The sequence below is a fragment of the Haliotis cracherodii genome, unplaced genomic scaffold, assembly GCF_022045235.1.
Source record: "Haliotis cracherodii isolate W230 unplaced genomic scaffold, xgHalCrac1.p SCAF_1, whole genome shotgun sequence".
Classification (NCBI taxonomy): domain Eukaryota; kingdom Metazoa; phylum Mollusca; class Gastropoda; order Lepetellida; family Haliotidae; genus Haliotis; species Haliotis cracherodii.
In genome coordinates, this window is record NW_027266264.1 from 81,810,926 (window position 1) to 81,830,600 (window position 19,675).

The 19,675-nt window shown below is 39.6% G+C and overlaps 1 protein-coding gene across 1 annotated transcript; it reads right to left on the reverse strand.

The window, feature by feature from the left end:
• Positions 1 to 328: 328 nt before the first annotated feature.
• On the reverse strand, positions 329 to 17,816 carry LOC139445577 (chromatin assembly factor 1 subunit A-like). Its single transcript, XM_071226772.1, has 15 exons — positions 17,657 to 17,816; positions 15,983 to 16,057; positions 13,868 to 14,973; positions 11,551 to 11,733; positions 10,718 to 10,827; positions 9,605 to 9,665; positions 8,357 to 8,434; positions 7,127 to 7,252; positions 6,892 to 6,968; positions 6,099 to 6,303; positions 5,623 to 5,700; positions 4,916 to 5,029; positions 4,382 to 4,543; positions 3,270 to 3,393; positions 329 to 2,906 (listed from the first exon to the last, which is right to left on the reverse strand). The coding sequence occupies exons 1-15, from the start codon at positions 17,700 to 17,702 to the stop codon at positions 1,699 to 1,701; spliced, it is 3,753 nt and encodes a 1,250-aa protein (XP_071082873.1). The 5' UTR covers positions 17,703 to 17,816; the 3' UTR covers positions 329 to 1,698.
• Positions 17,817 to 19,675: the final 1,859 nt, after the last annotated feature.

The following is a 19,675-nucleotide window of genomic DNA, read 5'->3' on the forward strand; positions in this document are numbered from 1 at the left end:
TCTATGGAGCATGATTGCACGAATTTGGTCACAGGTAAATGAGTTGATATACCTGATGATAAAGCACAGCCAACTTGAAAATACAAAATTTTCAGGTTTTTTTACGGTTTCTTACAAATTATACATTAACTTCGAACAACACTGACAGTTCAGCACTTCATTTAATATTTTCTCTGAATATTTTTAGAGATGGACTACCTAGTAATACCCAGGTATGTCCTGTTAATCTACTATCTGAAAGTTTCGTATACCGAAAGCTGCCTTGTGGTGCTAACACAGGCAGTCTGCCAAACGCTTGAGTCAACTAGCCCAGACATGGCTCATCATTATCAGATGATTTTAGTGTTAAACTATCATGAGCCATTAACTAGACCGGGCAGAATTTTACTAGACTCAAGTTTCAGACTAGTGGCAAATGTTGCGAACTGCATCGGTGTTATACACATGACTAGTTCAATCATGCAGCCACTACAGTCATACCGCTGTTCAATTAAACTTATTCATGATTTGTTTGTTTCTTAAAAAGAAAGCAGTCATGAAATATATGATGAATTTGTGGCACGTAAGTTAACAAAAGTGTATCAAAACGCTGATGTAATCTTCAAACTTGAAGCCCTAGACTAATTGCATGCTTAATTCTGTTTTGTGTTGCTACTTCTTGTCAGATATCAGAGTATGCGGAAATGAAGTACTCCACTGTTCACAGAGACATTATATTTCTTCACGTATCGAAATGTCCTACTTGAATGATGTTGAACAATAATTAAATTGTTCTATTCCCATTCATTGGCAATCACAAATCCTTGACTATAACCTTTTCAAATTTGTATTCAATGTTGAAATTGTAAGCTTTTCCCTCCTGCTTCTCCTTTAAACACATGGAAGACTGTTTGAAATCGGCCACCCTCTTTACAGCGCCGTATGCTAAAACAATTCAGCAGGCTAAAGGTTAAACACATGGAAGACTGGTCATCTCAGCCCAGCATCGCCACACAGACTACACAGGCTGAGGGACGTTAGACATAATTCTTCCTGCATCCCAACCTGTTTTCCTTGATCTCTTTAAACACGACAACTATTTATTCTCCATTTGTTGCTTCGCAATTTACAGAACGGCAGATATCGCCTTGAGGAGCATGCAAGAAGTTGTGGTAACAGTTACTGATAGTTCAGAAACATACATAATTTGTCACTGAGAGAAACAGTTGGTTTGTTTTTTTGAAGTGAAGTTCCAGTCCCAGTTCAGTCGCCATCTCAGTGAAGACAAACTTTAACTAATAAAAAATAAATTAATAAATGCCTTCCTCTCCACAATGATTCCAACAAAAATATTTCCTGTGCCTGAAAGGCTGAGAACACCACCATATGTCGTCTGAAAGGACAAATAGATTTCTCACATCCAAAACAGTTTCATAAACCACATGTGTGCTTTGGTGTAGCTGGACTTTACCCATGCAATCCAGTGATTTCTGAGCTGTGAGTAAGAGGCAGTCGTCAAGACATGCCTTGTATCAACCATACACCAAATGTCTTCAGATTAATTCAAAGTAAACTTAGAAAGAGTGATGAAAATGTTTTGTGTTAATTAATTAATTTTTAAATATATATGCAATATCTGTACACATACACACACAACTATTAGTATTTGCTATCAAACACAAAGTAGAATATTCTAGATTATACCTACACCTAAAAACCCTAGTCAATGATAATGCAATCATCTACGTCCATTGCCTCCTCCTTGCTAGCACTTATCACTGTTTTCTTGGCAACATCATTGTCCTGAGAAGTGACTGCTGTCGCAGATGGTGTTGGGACAACCCCCTTCACAGACACCTTAGCCACAGCTTCCCCTTTCAGGGTTGTCTCCTTTGATATTGTCTGTTTAGGGGTTGTCTCCCCTGAAAGTATCTGTTTGGGGGTTGTCTCCCTTGATACTTTCTGTTTGGGAGTTGTCTCCCTTGATACTTTCTGTTTGGGGGTTGTCTCCCTTGAGAGTACCTGTTTGGGGCTTGTTTTGAGATCAGCACTAGATGATGACTTGGGTGACAAGAGCATTTTTTTAACAACGCTTGGAGGAACAGTCCGTGCACCATTTGGAGGTTTCTTGGCAAAATCCATAATTGATCTTTGATCTTTTGGCAGTGTTTTATATGGACCAAGCACTTCTTCACCTGCTGATGTATCGAGGTCGGCGACAGGGGACCTCTCAGCACTTGGAGTGGGAACAGGAGTAGCAGGCTTAAGCTGTACTCTTCGTATCTTGGGTTTGGGCAGTTCACTAGGTTGCATTTTCTTTGCAAACTGCATGATTGAGGGTTGGTCCTTTGGAAGGGGTTTAGCTTCAGCCTCTTCCGCAGCCGGCTCTTCCTTCATGATGACTGACACTGAATCGGTGAACGATTCGGCCAAGTTATTGGGAGTTTTCCTCCCAGCAGCCTCTTCGTTCTTCACCTTGATCAAGCCCTTGGACACATACTGCCAGGCATTGGGTAGAGCTGGCTCCTCTATATCATACTGTTTGAGAACCTCTTCTTTCACATACCAACACACTTTCTTAAAATTTGGTCTCCTTTCCCGCAAGGCAATAGACATGATTTTCATCTCTAGCTGCCGTTTTGACATCCCAAACCCGTCAGATGTGTCCTTATTGTCCTCCTCCCCTCCTCCACCACCGCCAGAATTGACGTCCACAGCACTCACTTGAGTGTTCTTTTCCTCCGTACAAGAGCCCTCCAACACTGAGGCGTTCTTGTCGGTCACACTTTCATCCACATCCATATTGTCACCGTCTGCCTCACCCAGACTGCCCGAAGTCTTTTTCTTCCAGTACAACCTGAACTCCTTGATCAGTTTCTTGATCCCAATCAGGTTGCCATGCAATAACCGTATAAGATCAGGCATGGCTGAAAATGAGAAATTAGAAACAATGAATACACACTCTCAAAAGAACAACTCAAATTTGGTAGGAAGTACCAATAGACGTCAAATATTGATAATTTCAAACAGAACTTAAAAACAAAAGATGTAGTGCCTTTTGTAACAATCAAGCATTGTGACACCAATGACGAGCTTCACATATTTTACCGATAGTGAGAATTGAACGCAGGTCTGAACACAATGAACAAACATTTCTACCACAAGGACACCTTAGTACCCCTTGAAATGTTAAGTAAGACCATAAACAATGGCAAAGGGAAAGGGTGTCACTTGTTAAAGCTAACATTACAATGAACTCTTGTTACCTCCACCAGGTGACAAGTACTCACCTTCTTCTGGCACAGGTTTCCTGTTTCCTTTTCCAAACGATGTCCTGTCTCCATCCTTCCCCCCACCCGCGTTGTCCCCGGGCCGAGACCTCGTGTCAATTGGCAGCATTGACAAACACACAGCCTGAAAACACACTTCCATTACAAACTCCAAGACACCTGATCTGGTAACAGTTGGTTCCTTGTCATTAAATTCAAACTAAAAACTTCAAATACATACTTAAATTCAAACTAAAAACTTCAAATACATACTTAAATTCAAACTAAAAACTTTAAATTCAAACTAAAAACTTTAAATACATAACTTCTTTGAATGGCATTTAGAAGTTGGTGTGATGAAGTAAGACGAGTTCTTTGGATGAATAAAGAAGTTGTTCATCCATAGAACTCGTCTTACTTCAAATACATACTTAAATTCAAACTAAAAACTTAAAATACATAGCTTTTCTTTGAACATTTTTGTTCAAAGAATCTTAAGGTCATAACTTTTGACATACTGAACTTTCGAGTAACTGTCACTTTTCAAATATATAACTGAAAAAAATTTCTCCTTTGCCAATTTTTGGGTTCAGTAAAACCAAACAAAATAACACATCATAGTTTCGACATATTTCTATTATTCAAAGAGTACCTGAATGCTACATAGAGAATACTACACTTAATCTCGTAAGATACTATTTTTACAAAACTTATGGAATTTCTATGGTATCTGAACTTGCGAAAGTGAGGTCAGATAACATAGAAAGTTCGTGGGTTTTGTAAAAATGGTATTTATTGATTATATAATGTGTGTAGAGTGTGTAACATAGAATGCAAAGCAAATCTGATGTGTGTGACTATCTTGTTTGGTTGAATAAAGTTCAGTTCTGTCTCGTAGAAGAAAAAGGTTTTGTAAAATGTACGCCATTTTGTGATTTTTTTTTATGAATGAAAAAAGTAGTTCCAGTGTGACAGAGGTCATGGTTATCCAATCAAAATGAGTAAAACAAGTTGAACCTTGTACGACACATGTGACTTACTGATTTAGTATCTCACCACCTGTATCTTCACCACATGGGTCATAAATTAAATAAAGCAACCAAGTTCATGATAATCTTGAAGAGTTGGCTCACCTGGAACTGGGCCAGTTTGGCCGCCAGGTGAGACGCAATAGCCTCCCCTTCCCAGGCTACGCCAATCACCACAGCTCGGACCGGCTGTTTCTGGCGCTTCTGCTCCGCCTCCCATGCCTCCTGCTTCGCCATCTGACGGGCCTTCAGCACATCAGGGGTGATCTGGGAACATAAACCAGATGTAAACCAGGAAATGTGTCTAAGAAACATGAGCAGTGCTTCAGCTGACAAGAGGTCTCGCTTAAATGACCCTTAGGACAAACTTCCCTGGCTTTGTATTTTTGATACCCTACTAGACCCTGAACATACACTCACATCAGTGCAAGCTCTGCCACAGAACTGTTGTGATAAAGTACAAAGGTAACACCCATTTCAGATGAATTTGAGATAAAACAGTGTCCGAGATGACTTGACAGAAATTATTTTCATCTATTATTTTAGATTGAATATTAAAAGAATTTATAATTGTACTATTATCCCACACTTAATTTAACGTAATTATTTGAAGTGTCATGTGATGGGCTGTTGAGTTACCTCCTCGTCCTGCTCACAGCCCTCATCCTCAGACAGGTAACCGTGGGGGACCATCCACCCGTCCTCCTCCTCTTCCTCATCTTCGTCCTTGTCCTCTTTCTCATCACCCTCATCCTGAAGACAGATCAACAAATCAAGGTCTCAAAAACACAAAATATCTCAGAAGATTAACTGTTTAAAATGAGAAAGTGCTTCTTTCGTATGCAACATTTAATCCGTAACTAAACACGCCTGACATTATTCTGTCCCATTACTGCTGTACATTGTAGTAGTTACCCTCCTTAGTTCTTGACCCGTTTCATTTACTGTTATCAGTTAGTTCCACTCACAGATGAATACTGACCACAGGTTTACATGAAATATAAGAGATATTTATCATCACTGACAGAAGGCTTTCTCTTATCAAATGAATCAAAATGGATCTTGTTTTAGTAACTTGTTCTAGGCAACCTGCTTGTGCTCTTTTTGGTATTGATCAAAATTTTAATGATGTTTCCTAAGCTTATATACGAGCCTGAAAATGAGACTCAAGAGTAACCAAATCTAGAAAACAGAAACCCCTGTGTTGAGGCTGGGAGGATGTGTGATGAGCAATTAATATACAAAAGCCACAGCTACAATAATGTGACTGTAGCATGTGAAACAGCCAATCTTTAAAGCCCCCGGCTGTGTGAGAATGCGCCCATGTGAGAAGACTTGAGCCTCACCTCGCTACTGGAGACACTCTCGCCCGGTTCCTCCTCTTCCCACTCGTCGTCACTGTCCACCTCGTAGTCAAAAAGTTCCTGTATGCAAACAAAAAACACCAACTTACAATCCAATCAGAAAGCTTCACCTCACTGGCAAGTGAACAGCAGTGGAACAAGCTGCTTATAAAAGTTAATACTTACATGTATATGCGTGTACTCTATCAATGACAGGCAGGTTATTTGTATTGTATGGCATAAAGTGTGCTACCCTTGCAACAGAATCTTTATTTTCTGTCAGAAATATTTGTAGCCTATGTTATAGTTTGTTTGCTGCAAAATTGTACCGATGAAATGCAAAACACATATAAATCCGAAAGCAAAAATTTGTCTGAAATGGCACAAAACTTATTTATTTGTTGGTATAATTTTGCAGCAAACGAACTACAGGTGAGTTTTCCCCAATGTAAGGGCATAAAGTTGTCAATGCAACTAACCGTATCCTGTTTAAATGGCTTTCTGGGGTTGAGCACTGTACTCTTCTTGCGCCAGGTGCCGTAGTAAGGCGGACGATAGTTGGTGTGAAACTGCAGCAGTTTGCAGTGATGGCGGACTAGATTCTTATTCTTCTCCTCCTCCATGACGTCCATACATTTCACACTGTCTTCATCGTCCACATCGACAGGCGGCGACACTGTCAGTCTGAGAAAGACAGATTATCGCACAATGACAAGCAAGTAACAAAAGTAGGTAGGTTGTATGGTTGATTTGCTGCTAAATGTTTCGCTCATCAATATTCCAGCTACATGATAGCGGACTGTAAATAATCGAGTCTGGACCAAACAATGCATTGACTGACATCATGACCATCGATCTATGCAATTGGGATACGATGACATGCATCAACCAAGTCACCGAGCCTGACCACAATCCAGTTAATCAACTCTTACAACAAGCATGGTCCCCTCTCGTTGCAAGCATGGGTTGCTGAAGACCTATACTAACCCGGATCTTTATGGGTGCATGGTGTTGACAACCCTCTTGGAAACTACCCATAAACAATAAGGGTCCAAGTGTCTGGGAGTCCTTGTTATAGCCAGGAAGTCCACACTTATGGGGACACAAGATTGAAAATGAAATACAACAGCAGCGAACCTCAAGGACCCAGGACTCAAAGACTTCAATTAACTATGGGTGTGTGCAGATTCAAAGTGCCGATGCCCTGCAATACCATGATAGAATATACAACATGATACCTCACATAAAACTGTTCAAGTACCAGAATCTTACCGTGGAAGAGTTCGAGAACTCTGTTTCTTCTGGTATGAAGAATTTGTTATCTCCTTGATGTACAAAGGTTGACTTTCCTAAAAAGATACAAAAAACAATTATCAATTCCCCTGTGAATCGTTCCTGATTCATTTCTTAAACATCTTGCTGATTTGACTGCCACAAGTTGAAGTCTCATATGTAGGATTTAATGTCATCTGAAATGGACAGTGGTGAACATGGCAAGTGTACCGACCTGTGTCTGGAGATGTTGGTCCAGCGCTGCTTTGTCTTCCTCCTGCAACTCTCGCCGAGTGCGTGGTGCCAGGAACATGTCCTTCTTCACCTCGAACGGCATGAAGAAGTGGGACTGCTCCTTCACCTGGGAAAACAAGACATGTTGACTACCACTCAGCATCCATTCCTGTAACAACTTCTCTCACTGTATCACTGAAGGTGAGGTGAAATGGGGTTTAACATAGAGTCCAAGATTATTGCACTTATATAGCGATGTGCATGCACATGTGTGTGTGGCTGATTGTACTAGTCCAAACTAATGCCGATTTAATAGTGCTAGCCCACTGATTCCATGCTGCAGTTTAACATGAATACCCCACTCAGACACAGTATACTGACTGTGAGCCGATCTGTCCTTGTTCAAGACCCTTAATGTCAAGCGCCATGGAGGATAAAAACGTCAACTGGTATGACTCAGCAGGAGATCAAGCCCTGGACTTTGTGCTCTCTGGGCGAACGCTGTACCCTAGACCACAAAGGCAGTCCCATATCACTAAAAACAATCTCACTAACCAGTGCTCAGGCAGAAGCAATCTCGCTATCACTGAACAAAGATGTGAGGACATCCCATTACGGGTCACGTCAGAACGACCTTTCATCTGTCCAATCAGAGCGTCGCTTACCAGATCACGAAAGTGATAGTCAGAATGTGTTTTCCGATCAAGCAACCTCAAAAATGTTAACAGGGTATTCCGAACGACAGTTATTGCCTGTACGACTGATTCCGTCAAAATTATCGTCTATCTCTCACTGGATAAAAACATTTGAACGGAGGAGGCGTTGCACAGTATGTGGGAAGCTCTGCCATACAATCACAACAATATATTTGACATTCCGGAATGTTCTTTTGTTCAGCTTTGAAAATTTTAATCGAGAATTGTGTCAACATATTTTTCAAGCGTAGCCTGAAATGGAAGTCGCCAGGTTGAAACGAGTGCCGTAAGGCTCAAGAGAGCTGATATCTCATTGGCTGATATCGACTTCTGGTTATTAGTTTCGCGAAAGGTCGTTCTGACGTGACCCGTAATCTTAGAGAGATCTTAGATCTAATTTTAAGGAGATTGAGGCAGAAGGTACATGGTGACAAGACAAGGCAAAGCACATCGATGCCATACTACGTGGAAATAATTATCTGCATTTATACAAAAATCTTGCATGGATGCTCCAGGAACAGGGGAAAGTGCCTTACCTTCGATGGTGTCTGTGACTGTGCTTTCTTGATGAAGAAGCTGGTGAATGTTTGTTTTTCCTTCTGTTTTTTCTTATTCTGAAAATGATCATAATTTTTAGTGACCAACTTTAGTTTAAGGCTGCTTCAAACAGTATTCCTGTTATATCATGGCATGGTGTGTCACCTATATGTGGAAATAAAGTCTGAGGTGATGCAGATCTCAGACTATCTGATGAACCAGGAATCAAACACACAATCATAGGTGGTGATGCCCAAGGGATGCAACTCTGCACAGTGAATTGCAGCACTTTGGACGACTGGGCCACCTGTGCCCCTCCTTATAAACCTCCGGTGATGTCATCCTATTGTTCTCCAGTCGGGTTAAATCTCATAAACAGGGACGTGGTAATGTCCCTGGGATTTTATATAATATCCCCTACATTTGATAGGATATTCAAGTCATATTTGCTATAAATTGTGTTATAATATCACAGGGATTTTATATAATGTCCTGGGTATTTTATTAATATAACTTGCGTTCAGATTGTAACATGTAATGAAATGTAAAATCAAATGACAAATGTTTTCTTTATATTCCCGAGGATCGAACTCGCAACCTTCATATCTGTAGCCCATTGAGTGTACCACATTCTACAAAGCTGTTAAGCCGCACTGCTCTTTAGAATGTCCTTTTCAAGATCCGTACGCCAGCAACAGATATTTTACGCCCGTTTCCTAAGGTTCATGGAAAGTATGTTCAAAACATAAAAATGTTGATAAATGTTGTTTTAAGTTTCTTTTTTTCGGTTCATAAGTTAGATAAAACACTTCCTGTCAGGTTTTTACGATATCTGAAACCGTTATCCTTGGGATGCGTGTTTTAAATGTGATAAGAACCCTTGGACGTGCTTTATTGTACACTTATAATGGGTTGAAATTTAGTTTGGGGATAATTTTAAGGTTCAAAATCGGTTTATAAGTAAGATAAAACACTTCCCCTTGGGTTGTTATAATATTTAAACCCTTTTCCTCAGAAATCCCTCGGGATGCGGGTTTTAAATATCATAACAACCCTCGGACGTGTTTTAACCTATACATAAAATCTTAAGACTTCAACTGCTACAAGGCCATTCGTGAGACAGATTTGCCAGTAAATATAGGCTAAAAAGGATTTCATGCAAAACTATTGCATTTTATAACCCATTGGGAAACATGCTATGTCAGACTGACTGCACAGTTGTGACTTAGTGCTGACCTCATCTTTACCTTTTCATCTTCTTCTTTCTGCTTTTCCTCATCCTTCTTTCGCTTCTCTTCCAGTTTAGCGCTGAAAAGAGTCATATATTTTAGCTGTGAAAAGAATATGCTTGACACTTAGAAAATGTAGTAAATGCTCAATTGTTTCTATATGGAAACATGTGCACCAGCTCTTACAAACATGTGATACAAACTCAGGCGGTTGGTTCAGTATACACACAGAACAAGAACTTCCTTAAATTTGACCATTCCAGTGACCTTGACCTTCAGTGAAGTGATAGAAATTGAAGCTCGTCCTGTACTCCTTGCCAAACTGCCCAAAAGTAAATGCATCATAAGGACTAGTAGAAATTTGCCATTTTTAAGGAATTTGCTATGTTATCATTATGAGGACTAGTGGACTAAAGATGTTAGTTTCCGGCATCGTCAACAACCATCATGTACAAGTAAAATTCTTGTCATTAATCATTTGATAATCAATGTTTCCTATTGGAAACTGATAAAAAACATTGTTTCTCATCGCCTGCAAAGTTGTTGATGTGATGTTTTAACAGAACTTTCTTAAGATTTTGATTTAATCGGAAAATATAATGCAATCATAGTAATCGATTATGTGCACCCCAAAGTTCACCCCAAAGTGATCCCTGCATCTGCACAATAGACAGACCTAATGTGCCCTTTGAGAACCACTGATATTTGACTTCCACAAGGTGTGACTGACCAGCTAATGCACTCCCAACCCTTTTGATAGTTTATATCCCTGCCCATCTAAAAATGATGTCATATCAGTGATTTAGTCCTCATAATTGGAGTTGTTCAATATTGTTCATGACAGCTCTTATGTTGTAACAATAAACTGTCTCAGAAAATAATTTTTTTCGTGCCTGACAAACCCAAACTTTTATTCTTACAAATTCTTATTAAGACAAGATTATATACATAATTATCCACAGCGTCTAGGGATTTAATAATGTAGGCAGGAAACATGATCGAAAAATGAAAAATTATCACAACTAACGACGACGCTGCACACACAAAAACATGTTTTTGTTTCATCAGCCTCATAACAAGCCTAAACATCTGAACATCCTTATCTCCAGCGAGAGTGTGCACCAATCTTACTCTATCATCTCCTGCTTCTTCTTCTTCTCCTCCTCCTTCTGCTGGAGTTTCTCCTGCTTCTCACGCTCCAGCTGATCCTTCTTCTCCTGCCGCTCACGTTCCTTCTTGTCCTGGAAAAGGCAAACAGTCAACTAGCGTACAAAACAAAGGGTTGAGGGAGTAGTTCTCACTATAGTGCTCAGTGCTGCTCACTGACCTTGTGATTGAGCCTGTGAGGATGGAGTGTTTCAGTTTGATCAAGTCGTGTCAGCTTGATGTGGCAAGAAAGCCTGAAGTGAAGCAGGTCTTTGGTGCCTATGACTATGGTGAAACTCACAAGATCAGGTAGGGTGCTGACGAACTTAGAAACATAATCTGGTTCAACTGGGACTTGAGCGTATGATCATAGGTTTCTGGCATGCCTTAGGAATGCAACTCTGAACATCAAACTTATGGCTTCCTTTACGAGTGAGTGAGTGAGTGAGTGAGTGAGTGAGTGAGTGAGTGAGTGAGTGAGTGAGTGAGTGGCAGATTTGGGATGGGTTTAACACCACTTTGAACAGTATTCCAGTTATATCACAGCACATCAGCAAAATGAGGGAGGAAAGCCCCAAGTGATGCAGATCTCAGATGTTTACCCATTTGGTGAAACCCACAAGCAAGGGTATGGTGCTGACAAAACTAGAAACATAATCAGGACGAAACAAGACAAGAACTCATGATCATGTGTTTCTGGAGTGCCCAAAGGACCCAACGCTGCATGGCGAATTGCTGTGCCTTTGACTGTGCCACCACCCACCCGAGAAGAGGAGGAACAGTAATTATGATGTAACAAGAGCGGAGTTGAAACCTACCTTTTCTTCTTTTTTCTTCCGTTCCTTTTCAGCCTTTTCTTCATCTCTTTTCTTCTTTGCCTCCAACCTCTCTTGCTCTTTCTTTTCCTTCTGCTGTTGTCTCTCTTGCTCCTTCTGTTCTCGGAGTTTCTGTCTCTTCGCTTCCCGATCCTGTTTCTTCTCTTGCTTTTTGATTTCTGACATCTTAAAACAGAATATTCAAATTGAGTATCGGGCACCCATATCCTGCAGTTATCTTCACACTGTTCAAATTCATGTAGATCACATTCACACCATTATGTAGCACATCATACCAAGCTTCTAGCTGCCCTTGCCTTGCTACTTCACAAGTCAAGCAATGCATATGTACAGTTTCATAGAAAAATGTTGAATGGTTTTCAAGTTCTGTCCCGTAAATAAACCCTACCTTGTTTGAGACTAAGTCAAAATTGTTTCCATGCACATGGCAACAGTTTTCAAGTTAAGTCTCGGAATAGGATGGGAACGCCGACGCCAAAGCGAAAAGGAACTGGGCCCAAAACAATATGTCTCTTTCCCTTTGCAGGGAGGGGAGAGAGAGACAATATCCACATCAGGTACAATGCCCTACATCACGTACAGTGACCCAGGTACAACGATCCCGATGCTTACATTCACTCCACCATCCAGTGTGATCAATGTAATTAAAGAAATTTTAACATTAAATCTACATACTGTATTCAACGTAATAAGCGCCCCGCTCTAATAAGCGCTCACAGCGATATTTGCTCATATATTGGCTGGTGAACAATCCCAATTAGCACCCCTTCCGATTGATCAATGTACACAAGACTTATTTATTCGCGTATAATACACACTCGTGTGTCATATGCACCCTTAATTATGGGTACATAAACATTTCAGGCTGTCACCACGAAACTCATCTTTCAACTGTTTTTTTCACCAAAATAATATTCTAATAAGAGCCTCCTATTTCTAATTTTGAGAGCGCCCTTGGCGCTTATTACGTCGAATACGGTAATATGTAGAGTCAGGTTACAGGTAAAGAATAGGTTGGACCGTGAATTTCAGACACGCTCGGTCAAAGGGATAGAAATAAACAGATGGAATGGGTATGATCACAGCACCCTCACAACACTTTCCGCACCAAGGTACTTCTTGCTTCTATTAATATTATAAACTTGGTGGTTCAGCACTGAAAGCAATGGTTCCTTGTCACTGACCAGTATACTCTCAGGTCACTTCAGTTACAGGACGACTGGTTTGAGAAGACTATTATCGTATAAGCCTCCGAAATGAAGTATAAACATGATCCAAGCAGATGACTCACTCGTCTTTCTTTGGTTGCAAAAGCGAAGTAAGTCTCGAGTGAAACCGAGCAGGGTGATGCTAAACACATGCTAAAGGTAAGTGGTTTTTAGTCAACAACTTGGATTTTGAAATTGAGATTTGTGAAGTAGCCACAACCAGCATTTCTTTTTCAGATAAATCAGATGACTCCAGCTGGCAAATCATATTAACTCTTCTTAATCTTAAAATGTCAAGGATAGGTCAAGGATTTATCTAGGATTCAAAACTTTGTGTAGGAAGGCAAATTGAGAAACTTGGTACTAAATCTTTTCAGTCCTCTTTATTGGCCATGTTATCAGTGAAATACAAGTCACCTGCACAAAGCCATGACAACCATTAGCTTTGGATGGAATTCTAACAACATATACTCGCCACGAAAAGAATGAACCATAGAAACATATAGAGAAGTATGTAAGTTAAGAAGAGATGTTTCCAACATGTCCAATGTGTACTATTTAATGACAAAACTAACAATCAGTCAAGTGTTACCATAGAGTGTCTTTATTCTTAAATTCACACAACATAACAGTATGTTTATTTGTGCATCGATCCAATCTCTTGAATATGAGTAATTCCTCATATATTAACCAATATGTATGGTATTTGCATATCATTTGGCAGTGAGTTTATATAACGGTAATATCATCAGGGGTAGACACCAATGCTCAAACCCAACCAGGGATAGACATGGCCACTAGTCCATTAGTCCAAGACCAGTGAACAATTTAGAGGGACCAGTTGTTTTCTCAACAGATCTATGTAACATAAGCTACCAGTTCGAACTGACCTGCAGACAAGTTACATACAAAAGAGTTGATTTTGGTTAAGTGGTTATCTACAAAAAAAAAAGATTTGGGGGGAAAACAACTGGTCCCTCTAGATTTTCACTTGTCTTTGAGTAATGGACAAGTGTTTGTCTATCCCTGTAAATCCATGCTGAAACAGATACTTTAACAATGAGACCCCTACATATCACGATCAGACATACCTTGATGCTTGCTGGTCTCTCACGCAGGTTCTTGGGTGTACTTGTCTGTACCGTGCTGCCACCTGGTGTCTTGGAAACACTGCACTTTGGTGGTTTGGTTTTGGGTGTTTTGCAAGTGGATGAGTTGGCAGTTGGGCTTTTGTCTTGGGAGGACACCGACTTGTCTGCCAGGCTGTCATTCATGGAGACATCTCCACCACTGTTTTGGGTTTCGTTCAATGAGGTATCATCAACATCCTCATCCTCATCATCAGACTCGTCTGAAGAGGTGCTACTCTCCTCATCACTATCAGTTTTACAACTTGACGAACCATTTAATTCTGAGCTTTTGTTTTCGTCAGACTGAACGCTAATGGCTGATGCATCCAGATCATTCAACCTGGCAGTATCGACTTGTGTCACCTGTTCCTTTTCATGCGAAATAGGTACGTCTTCCTCTTCCACCATATCAACATCCACACACTTAACAGGCTCTGGTTCAGCAACAGCTGTAATTTCAGTTTTATTCCCTTCATCTTTACACTCAGGTTCTGTAATACTCATGTCTTTTTTAGCTTCATCCTCATTTATTATTGCCAGAACATTATTTACATCTTTAGGTTGAACTTCAGCTCCCTTCTCATCAACAACGGGTTGGGCCTTCTCGTCAGACGTACCAGTGAGCTTGTCACCTGCCTTCTTGGTCCCCTTAGAGCTGGTCACCTCAAGAAGGGCTTTAGCATTGTCACAGTTATCAATTATCTCCTCACTAATCTCGGTTAAATCTACTACTTCGTTGGTTGAGGATATCTCCTCTTGGGATGACTTGCGAATAAATCTCTCCAGGATGTTGGTCTCGCAGGGTTTGCGTTTCGCCATCCCCGAGACGGGGACATTTTCCGCCTCAGAGCTGGAGCTCACCTCATTGTCATGGTCAGCAATGTCAGAAGGAGTCTTTTCTGGGATATCGTGCTTGAGCCTGTCAGCTTGGTGTTTGTTGAAAATCTTGGGAGCTTTGGCGCTGGGTGATTCTTGATCTGACAATTTGCGTTTCTTTGGCACCCCATGAGGAGCGGGGTTGACACATATTTGAGATTTTGGGCCAATTGGTTTAAATGGGAGGCGCGCTGAAACACATGAAGAAATATAACTATATTCTGTTACTGGCAGGTGAGGTGGGGGACGTGATACATGTGAAATGGTGTAGAAGATTATTTCACTTATGTAGCAACTTGCAGTTGCCATCTTTCAACGCCTTTATCATGTTTATGCACTACAGTATAGAGAGGTGGACTGGCCAAATTTATATGGTGATTATCGTCATATTGCAAGGCATGTTTGCATTCTAGATTTTCTCATTGCTGATTTGTCAATTGAAGCCATAATACATCACAGTGTTTCATTGTTGAGAACACATTGTTCATGACATCACAAACTGATTACATGACAGCTTCTGAAAATTATAGGCTGTCTTCGATGCAGTTTGCCTGTAGGGTTGACATTTCAAATGTTTTTTCTTAACTTTCTCTCTCGAAATGTCAAGAAATAAAAAGAATAACCTACTTAAAGATCCGATTACCAAGTACGGTAAACTATGTTTATTAAAAACTGACGGATATCACAAACTTTGGTTATAACAAACACCTTTTTGGTCCCGGACATTTACTGTATTTATGCTTAAAACGAACTACAGTTACAACTAATATTAGGTCCTTTTGAGTTTGTTATAACCATAGTTTACTGTAATCCTTAAATCCTTGTAGCTTGCTGGTTTATTCTCTAAATATTAAACGCTGATTTCCATCTTTCAAAGAACCTTCAAACATATACTTGTTTACAAAAAGTATATTGTTATTGTAATATGCAACCAACAACCCCTTACCAATACCAACAAGAACTCTGACACCAGTATTACCAGTAAAATTACTGTCATGTCACTTGGCAAACACATTCTCAGTCTGTTGCAAAAAACATTTGAATCTACTAGCCCAATGTTATTTTCAGTAGACTTCATTCTAGTATGGCCTATTATAACGATAAGGATAATATCAGCCAAGCTTACTAGACATAGGTTTCAGGCTAGTGGCCAGTCATTGACTGCACGCTCGCCATGTTAACACAAAAATCTCAGCTCACCTTGCTTCAATTTCTTTGCAGATGATGGTGAATCATCATCATCAACGATGGTCATACCCTCAGAGGATGGCACTCCTGTAAAGAGGAGAATGTCTTTAATCATAAATGTGTCATAACAACATGCATGTAGTGTCATGAGGTCATCTCACAAAACAAACATACACGTAGATTACCTACAAGAACATACTATATGGTAATAAAATAATTTCTATAAAACATTGTTTTCTGAACAGGTGACGTTGAGTCAAGCACCTGAAGCTATTGTTCACTTCATTTAACATGTTCAAGTTTACTAAACATTTGCTAAATGTGTTCATGGTTCATGTTAAGAGATTCCAAACTAGGTGCCCTAGGCTAGGAATAATGCTCAAATTGGTCAGTAAAATAAAATTCACTTCTTTCAAGCCATAACATTAGTTTTTATGATATAACAGGGAAGGTTGTGTTTCCAATTAAAATTTTTTACTGATATTTGCTGCAGACTTTGGGCTGAATTATCCGCTTCTGAGCAGGTCCAGATAAAGACCACTGATGTTAACAATTCCTCCTCATGAAATATGGCTCATAACAAATGGTCATCATTATCCCAAGAAGACCCCCAGACTGCTAAATTCAGCTACCAAAAATATGTTGTGGAGTGAACGTCATGCCATTTATGCAAACCTGATGTTCTACTTAGGAAAATAACCGCAATGCACCAATCCTTCAATGTGTGGTAAAAGTATTATTTAGTGCTCAGACGACACGTTTTATGTTTCACAGATGTTTTGCTAACCTCTCACATGCCTCTTACATTTGGTTCACGCCATAATACAGAAGGATGTTTACGGTTTTTACACTATCATAAATATGTAACAAGTGTTATTTCATCAATTATTTTATATAAAGTTTTTTTTCAAGTAGTATGTTATATTTTTTATATCCATCAAAGCTTGAGCTGTGGAACAAATAAAATAAATTATAACTTATCATATTTTGTTTTATTTGTGGCTTTTGGTCCTGGTTCATGTGGTAGGTTAATCAAATTTGTAAACTGAAAATAAGAGTGTCACCTCACTGACAATGAGCCAGTCAGCAATATTACAGCAAAATTACAGCCACCTGTAAATAACCAAGTCTGGACCAGATAAACTAGTGGTTAATAGCATGAGCAACCATCAAAGTAATTGAAGTACGGCAGTCGGTTCTTATAACAAGCATAAGGTACTCGTGCTGCTGAGGAGGACCCTAACCATCTTTATCGTCTTCATGACAACCAGCAGGTGTTGATGCCCATTGCCAAGGGGAAATAATATATAGTACGTAAATGAAGCATTATTATAATTAAATTAGCATAACAATTTGTGACTGGTCACTGGTATTAGAGCATACATTATAAATAGTACTGCTACTGAGTAACTCGATCACGGAGGTGCATAACAGCATGGATAAACATGACGTAGACCTGTGTGATAACATTTCAGCTGCATCAACAACAGCAGGACTCAGAATTCTGAACGATCACATTATTTTGTGAGGTAAATGTACTGGGGCGTACTGGAATCGTGTATCTTCAGAAATAAGAGCTCAGTAAAAAATGTAGCTAAAGCAAACATTGGCGTTTCCAGAAACGTCAATCTTAAAACTCCATTTATAATCATATTTTAGGAGTTAGTCGCAATAAGCTGTACTCACCTGGTAGATCAACATGTTTTTCGGCACAGCTGGCCACTTGTGCCATTTTCCAAAGTAAGGTGCGAAGCCCGTTTACCTAAAAACATAAATACACAAACAGAACTGGTGACCAGCCTCACTATGTTACCACGACATGACAATGCTCACACTTGGCGCGAATGTTGTGTGTTCATCCCTGGCGCCTTTCCACGGAGTATTGACAGAGAGATAAAATGATTGGCTAGTATTTTTAGGTTTCTCACTACTGTTTTTATAAGACAGGCAACAGTAAAATATACCATGAAGAAAATGTGTACCCTAAATTACGTACTTTAAAAAAACATTTATCGTTCGATGATATTATTCTTTTCTGCGTAATTACTCTGACCAAATAAATTATTCTATTTGGCATACAACTAATCAAATGTCTTCATAACCAGTAACACAAGGGAGGCAACTTGTGTAGGTGTAATTAGTGAAGCATCAAATGTTTAGTTCGGACAGCATGCATTTATCGGGTTCGAGTCTCCACTTTAAGATTATCTGCATGTCCCCCATTTCACAGGCGATTCACGCATAGTGACTATGGTCGATATTCACGAAACCAAACAACGGCATTTATAGAAATATACAAACTGAAATTATGAATGAAGGAGTGATTGTTGTTTTACATTCAGCAAGTAATGCCATATCCTCCCTGCTTAACTACATTCTGCTTGAGTGCAGTTATAGTCAGTAGTTAATTATAACAAAACTTAATTCCCAATATTTTACATCACTGCACAGTGGATAATTCTACTCGATGTAAATCTGTCTTACACACCCCAGAGCGCATACACAATATCCATCCCCATTCTGCTGTTATACCCTGTTCAACTCTAGCAGCCTATGCGAAATATATCAATAGAACACTGAAAACATATCAATAGAACACTGAAAACATATCAATAGAACACTGGGAACATATCAATAGAACACTGGGAACATATCAATAGAACACTGGAAACATATCAATAGAACATATCGACAGAACACTGGGAACATATCGACAGAACACTGGAAACATATCAATAGAACACTGGGAACATATCAATAGAACACTGGGAACATATCAATAGAACACTGGGAACATATCAATAAAACACTGGAAACATATCAATAGAACATATCGACAGAACACTGGGAACATATCTATAAAACACTGGAAACATATCAATAGAACACTGGAAACATATCAATAGAACACTGGAAACATATCAATAGAACACCTGGAATATATCAATAGAACATTGGAAACCAATATCAGTAAGTTCCAATGCCAGTTGCATGTAGAATCAATTGCAATAATCTCAAATATACTAATCAATATAAAATAAACTTGTGTTCTCTGAACCATTGGAGTGGGTGGGTGAGTATGGTTTTACGCCGTTTTAGCAATATTCCAGCTATATCACGGCGGGGGACACCAGAAATGGGCTTCACACATTGTACCCATGTCGGGAATCGAACCCGGGTCTTCGGCCTGACGAGCGAATGCAAATTGACCACTAGGCTACCCGACCGCCCCTGCTCTCACGAGAGTTGGTCTTCGCAGTCGGACAGCGACATTGTAGCCTACCAATCCACCGGTTTGTCTATATTGAGACGGGTGTTGAACAAATAAGGGAACTGAATAATGTTATCTCATTAATACACGGCGAACACCCTTTCCCCTGTAGAGCCTATAGTCCGTCTCCCAGTCCCTACAGAATATATTAAAAAGGAGTCAAACTCAACTCTAGAATGATTGGGCAAGTCTAGAAATGAAGCATTATTCTGGACTCAATTTAAAAAAATAAAATTATTTTTTATTTTTTTGTGTGGATATCTATTTTTAAATTAGATAACTTTATTTCCAGGGCTAAATTTTGATCTAGGCCTATTTATATGTGAGGGATTGGTGCTGGTTTGTCATTTAAAACATGTAAACGTGAAAGGTATATGTATTGTATACACCTTGTATTGACATATATCCACAAGCCACACAGTAGAACCTACGAC

What these genes read in the sequence shown, in the direction of transcription:
- LOC139445577 (XM_071226772.1), bottom strand. Translation starts at nt 17,702, where the DNA reads ATGGCACAAGTGGCCAGCTGTGCCGAAAAACATGTTGATCTACCAG. An exon ending in AGAGTGTCTCCAGTAGCGAG is followed by an intron (nt 5,030 to 5,622) that starts GTGAGGCTCAAG and finishes ATCTGTCTTCAG; the next exon opens with GATGAGGGTGATGAGAAAGA. An exon ending in GAAACCTGTGCCAGAAGAAG is followed by an intron (nt 2,907 to 3,269) that starts GTGAGTACTTGT and finishes TCTCATTTTCAG; the next exon opens with CCATGCCTGATCTTATACGG.